The sequence below is a fragment of the Vigna umbellata genome, chromosome 8 (genome assembly GCF_029865625.1).
Source record: "Vigna umbellata cultivar VRB3 chromosome 8, Vumbellata_1.0, whole genome shotgun sequence".
NCBI lineage: Eukaryota > Viridiplantae > Streptophyta > Magnoliopsida > Fabales > Fabaceae > Vigna > Vigna umbellata.
Window position 1 is genome coordinate 43,140,734 of NC_142172.1, and position 11,043 is coordinate 43,151,776.

General features: G+C 43.7%; 1 protein-coding gene across 1 annotated transcript; it reads left to right on the forward strand.

Annotated features, from left to right (window-relative positions):
* The first annotated feature begins 337 nt into the window (after positions 1 to 337).
* Positions 338 to 2,319, forward strand: LOC148194775 (uncharacterized). The gene is made up of 2 exons (XM_088096382.1): positions 338 to 1,232; positions 1,310 to 2,319. The coding sequence occupies exons 1-2, from the start codon at positions 338 to 340 to the stop codon at positions 2,317 to 2,319; spliced, it is 1,905 nt and encodes a 634-aa protein (XP_087952508.1).
* The last annotated feature ends 8,724 nt before the right edge of the window (positions 2,320 to 11,043 follow it).

Below are 11,043 nucleotides of genomic sequence, written 5' to 3' on the forward strand. Positions count from 1 at the left end.
GGAAGAATGTAGGTGATGTGGAGGAAACGAGGAGACGTGGATGACAGCTGTGCGCGGCGTTACGAAATTTAGGGTTTTCCCGCTCCTTTAGGGAAAGGAGGGGACGCCAACTAGGAGCCGTTAGATTAAAAATAATCCTACGGTATCTGATAATGAAACGGTTTGGCTTCTTCAACACGACTCAAAAGAGGTTTATTCACTTTGGCAGAAGAGCAAATACTGAGAGTGTATACTGCGAACGAGATTGTTTCTTCGTCAATTTCGTTGCCTTCGCTACTACGAGAAACAACCAGGTAACCCTAGAATCTCTTTCGTCTTAGTGTACTTACTATTGATCATGGAAGGGAGGGGGCGGGATACTGGGGGTGAAACGCCGGGGCCGTCATCTACGGTGGAATGTGCCGCAATTACTACAGTACCGTATGGGGAGAGAGCCTTCGTATATGGAAACGTATGTGGTGAGGGTCCAGGGGGACGCCTGATATCTCTGATTAGCGGAGATGAATACGCCTGGGCGGCGCGTGAGGTAAAGGAACTGAGGAGTCAATTTGGGAGTAGGGCCATCCTTATGGATTGGATTGAGGATAGTTGTGTGTTGAGGACCCTAGGATATCAGACTTGTGTGAAATTGGTAGCGTGTCGGGAGGATGAGAGGGTTTGTCATGGGAGGGAGAATGCTGCTGATGAATTTTTTTACTGTTATGCTGCGTTATTCTACGATTTGTATGTAAGATTGCCGTTCACCACTTTCCAAATAGATGTTTTGCGAACCTTGAATGTTGCACCTAGCCAACTGCATCCCAATAGTTGGGGATATGTACAGGCCTTCGGAGTGTTGTGTGGGGTGTTAGGAATTAGGCCTACTGTAGGCTTGTTTTTGTACTTCTTTAGATGTCGCCCGCTTGCGACGAAGGGGTGGGTATCACTGATTTCAGAACCAGGTAACGCAATTTTAGAGCTTTACCTGCAATCGTATAGGGGTTTTAAGGAAAAATTTTTTAAGGTGTCGATCACCGATGCTGGTCGACGGTTCTTTTTTGATGGTGAGGGGAATCCCAGATTTCCCTTATATTGGACACAGGAGCCTCTGAAATTTACCTCGTGGCCGGAGGATAAGATGACGATTGAAGAGTTGGAGGCTTTGAGTGTGTTGACCTCGTTGCCCCGCCCCTTCTCTTCACGTCAGATTATAGATTGCCTCGAGTTCGATGACGCGGGGGCGAGGGTGTTTGGTATGTGTCTTTACCCACTACTTTTGTAAATTATTATGTTGTTGCTGACCATTGTGGGTGGATGTTTGTGTTTGCAGAGATAATGGGAAGGAAAGGTAGGGGTATCAGTTGGTTTCAGAGCATTGATAGCGAGAGGGATGAAGGTAATCGGCCAGGGTCGTTTGTTGAGCAACAACGCTCCCAGGTACCACCATCTGGTCCACCTCCAGTCGCAGTGGCGTCGGTTGGGGAGACAACACAAGCTGAGGTGCCCCTTGTGCGCAAAAGGAAAGCCAAAACAGTCGACCCTAATCGCGAGGCGTCAAAGAAAAGTAAGGAGGTGGTTGAAGATAGTGAACGTCCCCTTCCGCTGGGTATATGGGATCGCGCCTTCATGCCGGGTCATAGAGTGGACCTCAACCTGGACGCTTCAGAGAAGAAGGTGATCGAGAACATGAGCGAGCAACAAATTGCTGACAGCTTGCTGGAGATGAATACACGAGCCCAAGCGCTGGCTTGGCATCTGGCGTATGCTTCGGATAGGGGTCAGATGCGGTCTGAGTTAGAAAAGGTGCGTGCCCAACTGAAAGAGCTAGGCGAGGTCCATGCTGGCTGTGAGGCCAGGCAGAAGCGTATGGAAGAACGTTTGAAGGAGGGCGAGGTACGTTTGAAGGAAGCTGATGTGGCCTTCCAACAAGAACGCGAGCAGATGGCGCGGGACCTGGATCAAGCAAAGAATTCCATGCTGATAGTGGCCCGAGAGAGGAACGCGCTGAAGGTAGAAGTCTTTGATCATAAGGAGTTGATTGAGGAGCTGAAAGATGCGGTTATGGATGAACATAAGAAGGGCTTCAGGAAAGCCTTGAGGCAAGTCAGGCACTTGCTTCAAGTATCCACCAAAGGAGTTGAATTTGACGTCCGTAAGGACGTGCATGAAGGCCACCTGAAGCCTTTGAAAGAAATACCAGAGGATGCTGTCCTGGAGGGGGAAGAGGATGAAGAGGTGGCCGTCAACAACGAGCCCGAAGGAGCGATGGAAGTAGACGAGCCCGCCAAGGAGAATGCTGATGCTGCTGAAGGCGACTCGTCTAAGATTGTAATAGATTAGGATGTAGGAAAGGTCTGTAGATACATACTTGAATATTTGGTTGACGACTATGAATGCTAAACTTTGATAATTTTATGAATGCTCGACTTGTACGTTTGGTGACTTTGCGGTTTGCTTTTTAACTTAGCTGATTCTGCAATGTATTTGCTGTAGTGATGGCTAAGTGTGAGTGTCGAGTGTGTTGATAGCATGTCGTGTGACAGTTGAGAACGATGGTTGAGTGAAGAAAATACTGGGTGTTCGAGGGTGAACCTCTACCAGATATTGGATGTTCAAGGATGAACATCGACTAATGGGAGTGTATTCCACGTGTGTGGGATGTTCAAGGGCGAACATCGATTAATGGGAGTGTATTCCACATGTGTTGAATGTTCAAGGGCGAACATCGAGTAATGGGAGTGTATTCCACATGTGTTGGATGTTCAAGGGCGAACATCGATTAATGGGAGTGTATTCCACATGTGTTGAATGTTTAAGGGCGAACATCGAGTAATGGAAGTGTATTCCACGTGTGTTGGATGTTCAAGGGCGAACATCGATTAATGGGAGTGCTCTTAAATCCTTTGTAGGTGGAAGTGTCCTGTACGACAGCCTTGGGACTCGACATCATAACATTGATAAATGAATTAAGACAATAAGCATGATGGAATGTAATCTTTATTTGATAACTGAACTTGATAGAGTTGTGAAAAGAAATGAACAATAAACGGATATTAGCTAAAATAATATTTAAGATGAGTGGCGTTCCAGGTATTGGGAACTGGGTGTCCATCAAGCTGTTGGAGGCGATATGCACCGTTCGACATGTCTTCTGTGACCCGAAAGGGTCCTTCCCAGTTAGCTGCAAGCTTGCCATGGGCTCGATTTTTCCGAGCCTCTCCCCGCTTTCGCCATACCAGATCGCCGCTTTTGAAGGCTCTGGGCTTGACTTTTGTGTTGTATCGTCGAGATAGTATGCGTTTCTGGGCCTCTGCGCGGATGGTGGCAACCTCTCGACGTTCAGGAAGTACGTCGAGGTTTGTCCGTAATTGCTCTTCATTAAGTGACATATCAGTGATTTGTCGTCTTAATGAGGGTTCGCCTATCTCGACCGGGAGCATGGCATCGGTGCCGTATGTTAAGTTGAATGGCGTGTCACCTGTAGATCCGTGGGGTGTGCATCTGTATGCCCACAGGACCTCTGGCAGCTCCTCCACCCATAAACTCTTGGCTTCGCCGAGTCGCTTCTTTAATTCTGTCAGGATGGCTTTATTCGCGGCCTCGGCTTGGCCGTTTGTTTGAGGGTGTTCGACTGATGACGTGACATGTTTAATGCCCAAACTGCTGAGAAAATCCTCTAACTTGCGTTCAATAAATTGGCGACCGTTGTCGGTAATGATCTTTTTAGGGAGACCGAACCGACAGATCAGGCGCCAAATGAATTTCTGCACTCGTTGTGCACTGATGATGGATAATGGCTCCGCCTCGATCCATTTTGTGAAGTAGTCGACCGCCACGAGGAGAAATTTGTTTTGTGCTTTGGCGACTGGCAGTGGTCCCACTATGTCGAGACCCCACTGGGCGAATGGCCAAGGAGAGACAATATTGTGCAAGTCTTCAGGAGGTGCACGGATATCGTGGCCATGTGCTTGACAGGAGATGCATTTCTTGACGAATGTCTCACAGTCGTGGTCGAGAGTGGGCCAGTAATATCCAGCACGGAGAACACGGCCTCTCAAGGTCCGCTTGCCAGAGTGAAATCCACATATCCCGGTGTGTAGTTCACGTATCACATAGTCTGCCTCTTCCGCGGATATACACTTCAATAGAGGATAGCTAAAACCACGACGGTATAGGTCGTCGCCTATACATACAAAACGCGCGATTCTCTTGGAGTCGGCTGCCGTAATGCTACCTCCTTTGTCCTGCTGCTCCATAAGATCTTTGACTTTCTGTCGCCAGTCGGTTACGGGTGCCGACACATCGGTGGCTAAAGTTTCCACCCCAGGATGGTCGAGGGTCATTCTAATAACAGATGATAGCTGTGCTCGCTCCTTAGAATGAGTTAACTTAGACAATAGATCAGCCCTTGCGTTTTGTTCCCTGGGTACATGGATGATATTAACTGTGACGAAGCCCTGTAGTAAGGTTTGAACCTTGTGGAAGTATCGCAGCAGTTGGTTATCCTTGACTTGATAGGTGCCGTTGACGTGGCTGACTACTAACTTTGAGTCCATCCGACACTCTAAATGATCGACTGAGAATTCTCGGGCTAAAGATAAGCCTGCAACCAAGGCTTCGTATTCGGCTTGGTTGTTGCTGGCAGGGAATTTAAATATGATGGCTTGCTCTACGACCACACCGTCGGGGCCTTCTAGAACGATCCCGGCTCCACCTCCCCTCTTGTCGGAGGAACCATCGACACTGAGTAGCCATGTGGTAGGGGAGTCGGCCGGTGCAGATGTGAGGTCAGCTGCGAAATCTGCCAGATGCTGACCCTTGATGGATCCGCGTGGCTCGTAACGGAGTCCGAATTCGGATAGTTCCACGGACCAGGCAACCATTCTCCCTGCCAAATCTGGCTTGCGGAGGATCTTGGCTATGGGATGATCCGTACGGACTACCACCTGATGGCTCTGGAGGTACGGGCGAAGTCGTCGAGAGGCGTTGAGAAGGGCCAAGGCGAGCTTCTCGATTCGAGAATATCGTTCCTCCGCCCCCTGCAGTGTACGGCTGATGAAGTAGATCAACTTGAAGGAGGGTGCTTCTTGTATCAGGGCAGCACTGACAGCATGCTGGGAAGCTGAGATATATAGCTGTAAGTCGAATCCCTCGTCTGGTCGAGCCATAATTGGAGGACTAGTGAGGATGCGCTTGACAGTGTTGAATGCAGTCTCACAATCCTCGTCCCAATGTTGAGTGGAACCCTTCTTCAAATTCTTCAGGATGGGTTTGATGTGTTCGGCCAGCTTTGGAATAAACCGTGACAGGGCGGTTAGGCGACCCACAAGACGCTGTACCTCTCTTAGGGTCTTCGGAGCCGTCATGTCGAGTACCGCCCTGCATTTGTCGGGGTTGGCTTCAATGCCTCGACGTGTGAGCAAGAATCCTAAGAATTTTCCGGCTGGGACGCCGAAAGTACATTTGGAAGGGTTGAGGCGCATGCTGTATCGTCTGAGTTGCCCGAAGACCTCCTTCAAATCTTGCAGGTGCTGGTCTATAGAATTGCTGCGAATTACCATGTCGTCCACATACACATCCATGCAACGCCCTATCTGATGATGGAAGACCTTATCCATGAGGCGTTGATAAGTGGCTCCGGCATTTTTTAATCCAAACGGCATTACTTCGTAGCAGTAATTGGCGCGTTCAGTGATAAAGGCTGTCTTGCTTTGATCGGGGTGGTACATTGGGATCTGGTTGTACCCCGAGTAAGCGTCCAGAAAACTGAAAATGACATGACCAGAAGCTCCATCTACAAGGCGGTCGATGCTGGGCAAGGGGTATGAGTCTTTGGGGCATGCCTTGTTGAGATCAGTGAAATCGACACACATCCGCCACTGACCGTTTGACTTCTTGACCATAACCACATTCGACAGCCATGTGGTATATGTTAATTCCCTGATGAATCGGGCATTTATCAGCTTGTCGATCTCAACTTGAATGGCTTGACGCTTTTCTTCTCCGAACCTACGCTTCTTCTGGGCGACTGGTCGCGCCTCCCTGAAGATGGACAATTTGTGGGACATAACTCCTGGGTGAATTCCTGGCATGTCGGCGGCTGTCCATGCAAATAAGTCTGCATTGTTTCGCAGTATCTGACTTAGGGCCTGCTCCTCGTTTGAGGTGAGATCCTTGCCGATGCTGGTGGTTTTAGACGTGTCACTCGTCAGGGATAGGAGCTTGACTTCGCCTTGCGGATGAAGGCGCTCGTCCACATTGGTTCGGGGGTCTAGGTCGACTACTGCTGCGTCGACTACTTTTGTTCTCTTTGTTGGAATAAAAGGGGTGACCTTTAACCCCGCCACATAACACTGTCGGGCCGTTCGCTGGTCGGCCCTCACCGTACAAATAGTACCATGATTTGTTGGGAACTTCATGGCGAGGTGGGGAGTAGACACAATTGCTCCAAATGCGTTCAGACAGGGACGCCCTAGCAAGGCGTTGTATGATGCGTTCGCCTCGACCAGCAAGAATCGAACTCGAAGTTCAGGTGCCTCCCGACTGGTTCCGAGTCGAGTTCGCAAATCAAGGTATCCCCTGGTGTCTACTCGCTCTCCTGAGAATCCGACAATCTGCTCATTAAATGGGGCGATGAGATCCTCGGATAGGTCCATTTTCTGAAAAGTGGACCAATATAAAATGTTGACCGAGCTTCCTTGATCAACGAGGACCTTGCTGACATCATACCGAGCTATGTTAGCCGTGATGACCATAGGATCATCATGATCAGGGTCTGGAGCGTGGAAGTCAGCATTCGTGAACGTGATGTCCGGGATCGACCGAGCCTGTCGTTCGACCATATGGACCGATTTCAGCTGTCTCAAATGTCGTTTCCTCGCTGAAGACGACACGCCTCCTCCAGCGAAACCACCAGATATAGTGTCGATGCGGCCCCGGACTGAGCGTTCCCTCTCTATGCGTCGAGGCGGACTGCGTGATCGCCTGCGGTGTCGATCATCTCTAGGGGGAGATCGCCGGGGACTTCGCCTGGGAGGATCCCTTCGACGAGGAGTTGTTGCTCTTGCGGTAACTCTCTCCTTGATGTAACTCTGGAGATAACCCGCACGGACGAGCCGTTCTAACTCGTCTTTTACCGTATTGCACTCTTCCGTGTCGTGACCCTGGTTCATGTGGAACCGACAAGATTTGCTCCTATCGGCGTTCTTTGGGGTGGTCTTTCGCCGCGCTGTGAGAAGTTCGGTGTGTAAGGCCTCTTCCAGTACCCTCGCCCTGGGGGCGTTGAGGGTCGTGTAGTGATCATATTTAGATATCCACCCCGACTCCTTCCGAGGTGCTCGGTCCGGTCTGTAGTCGTTGGGGGGTCGCTTCGTTTTTTTAGTTTCCTGGTTGGGGATATCTTGGTGGTGCTTCTTTCTGGCATTGGCATTACGGTGGTCTTCAATGCGAATGAATTTGGCCACAGTGGATTGCAATTCTTCCATGGATGATGGGGGATCAGCATATAACTGTTCCGAGAACTCCCCCGGCCTTAAGCAGGATGATAGATTGCTGATGATGAAAGTGGGAGTAATATCCGGCACTCGCCTGGCCGTTTCTATATATCGCTGCATAAAAGCTTTCAAAGTCTCATCCTTCTCCTGCCTGGTATGGACGAGCTCCGTAGCAGTCATTGCCGGCTTTTGATTGGCTGCGTACTGTTTTCGGAATAAGGATTCTATGGTTGCGAAGCAATCTACGGAATTGCGGGGAAGTTTATGGAACCATTCCAAAGCTTCACCCTTAAGGGATAAAGAGAAAGCTCTGCATATAACCGGATCGCTGTCTGTGTAGAATGCCATGGTATCGATAAAATTGCGTAGATGGTCATCAGGATCTTCAGATCCATTATAGCGTTCCAGAGTTGGGGGAGGCTTGTCCGGCATATTCGCTTGCATGATGGCTTCCGTGAATGGAAGCAGGTTGGTGAGGCGCGCAGGAGTAGGCCCCCTCCTTCCTCCAACAACACGTTCGGAGGGTCCCCATGATGGCTCGCTTCGTTATCCTCCTGCCTGTTTGAAGCAGATAACTCTGGTGTTGGGATCTGCGCCCTCAATGCCGCCATTTCCTCTGCATGCTTGCGCTGAATCTCCTGCATGGTTTGTGCCTGTGCCTCAACTTGCGCTTGCAGTTGCCTGATCAAATCGTGCGTATCTGAATTTTCCATAGCTCCGGTGGTCGTTGTTGGGATAGTAATCTCGGCCCCACGGTGGGCGCCAAAATGTTTCTGTAGGGATGTGGAGAACGAGATACGAACCTAACAAACTTGCTCTGCGCTGCTTCTCTGTGCTGCTTTCACTGTGTTACCTTTTTTCTGTCTCCTTTGAACAAGGTGGGCTGGGTACCTGCAAAAGTACTCCGACGCTCAAGTCAACAAGGGTGTTGTCTGAAAAATGAGAATATCTATCTGAAAATAAGAATATCTCTCTTCTTAGGGGAAAAACGTACCTTTTTTCCTAGATGCTCTGTGTATTTAAAACAGTAATAATAAACCGTTACCTGGCAATCCGGTCAGTTATCGAAACTGACTGCCTAGGAGTTGTAACTGCCAGATTGTGTATTGATACCGAGTCAACTACCTCCGTGATTCATGGTGTTGGTTAGCTAATTATGTGTAACATGTGTAACTGCTTATTTGTAGCTGCCCTCTATGACATTGCGTCCTGTATGTCGGACATACTGTGTGTCGACATGGCTAGGCGACATGTCGTGTGTCGTGTGATTGTTAATTGTCGCGATGTTGGTTGTCGAGGACCAAGCGGTCGACCTTGCTCTGTGATCGACTGTCGTCGGGCTATTGGTCGACCTTTGCGGGAATAGGTGTCCCATAGTACAGTGATCGACTGTTGTCGGGCTATTGGTGATCGACTGTTGTCGGGCTGTTGATTGACCTGTGGGGAATTAAGTATCCTACAGTACACTATTTAATATATATATATATATATATATATATATATATATATATATATATATATATAATAGTTAGTTAGGTTAAGTCAATAAACTACGGTTATGCAAATCTCAATCACTCAATTAAGGCCTAACATTCTCTGCGTAAAGTTTGCCAAAACAATTCAGAAGAATATTTGGAAGGGACAGGAATAGATGAAAATCAATCAATTAATTAATTAATTATATATAAAAGATTAAAGTATACTCGTATTATATTAGATATTAGATTCTCACTAATTTATATAAAAATAAATGTATATATAAAAAAAATAGAAATCAAATCTCCTCATTTACAATATCATTAATTTTACAAAAACACACACACACACACACACACACACACACACACACACATATATATATATATATATATATATATATATATATATATATATATATATATATATATATATATATATATATATATATATATATATATAATAACTTAAAATTAAAGTAATATATAAAATCATTTGAGGTAAATCATTATCAACTATGACATTTTTAATTATGTTGATATTTAAAAGTTTATCAATATGTCATACAAAAACATTATAAAAAAATAAAATAAAAAAATGCAAGCATGTGAATCATGATAAAATTTATACTTTATAATATATAAATAAATTATATTAATATGATAAAAAAATTAAATAAAAACATTAGGGAAAAACATTAAACTACTTTTATTATTATTTATGAATGAAAGTTAATTAGTTAACTACAAAAAAACAATTATATGTGAAAAAATAAAATTTATATCTTAAGGAGGATAGTTTCAAAAGTAATTATTTATATTATTTTTTAATAAAAGTTACCTTATGCCGCTGATAAGATTTTGGTAATTAGGGAATAAAAAAAATACTCACAATATGTATTTTAAATTAATGTACTTTTTTAAAACATATTTTACTCATTATGTGATAAACCAAACAAAATAACAACATACTTTTTCAAATATTCTTTTATGTAACAATGGTAAAATTTTACTGGTTTTACTTTTTATATAATAATTTTAACTTGTAACTTTAGAAGTTTCGCTAACTTTTTAATTAATAGCCATGTAAGTAGATCTCTTTTAGACACAGTGGAGCATTTATAAATCTTCTAACATCATTACTATGTCGCATTATAATTTTTTATCACCTAGTAACCAACTTTTTTTATTTCATTATTTTAAATATAAATGAAATTTTAACAAAATTATGTAATTAATATGTGTATTATTTATACATCAATTTACCAATCGAAGAAATATATTTAAATATTTTTTAAACTTTTTAATCAAGTTAAATTATATGAAAATGAGATAAATAACTATTTAGTTATAATTATATACGAATGATCAAACTTAAAAGTTCTTTAAAATGGTATGATCACTTATAACAATTACACTAAATTTAAAAACAAAATATTATTGTTATAGTTATCTTTAGTAAGTTATTTTTTTATTAGTTACAAAACTTGTTAAAGAATAATTTTAATATGTTGATAGCATTTATAGACTATTTCAACTAGTGTTTCTAAAAGGTTGGCTTTTTAATTTTCTATATTTTAATATTTTTTAGATCATTGTGCTATTAAATACAAATAATCACATGCTCATTATCAACCATAGTTTTTCATTTAAAACTAAATGTTTCATTTAATAATGATCTATCAGAAATAACTAAAACAAAAAATTTGCTGAAGTAAAAGCAATTGTACTCTAACTACTGATTTTAAATGCATAATGAATAGTACTTATACTTTAAAGATTATAAAACAGAAAACATTTTTATTTTCATCCTTTCAAAATTATTATTTTTTTAAAATTATTATTTTTTAAATTATTTCTACTTTTTTTTCTTTAATAAAAAACAATTATATTCTATCTACTAAATTTAACAAATGCAAACTTATAGTCTATAGGAAGATCATTGTTCAAGATCGAAGAGTTGCAATGAGTTTTATATCATTCAAGTGGTGGATCATGGTTTGAGCATGAATAAAGGTTATATCATTTATCTCGCATATTAAGAATATCACTTAAATATTAAAAAGGTTGAAGTATTATAATTCATGCAAATTAGA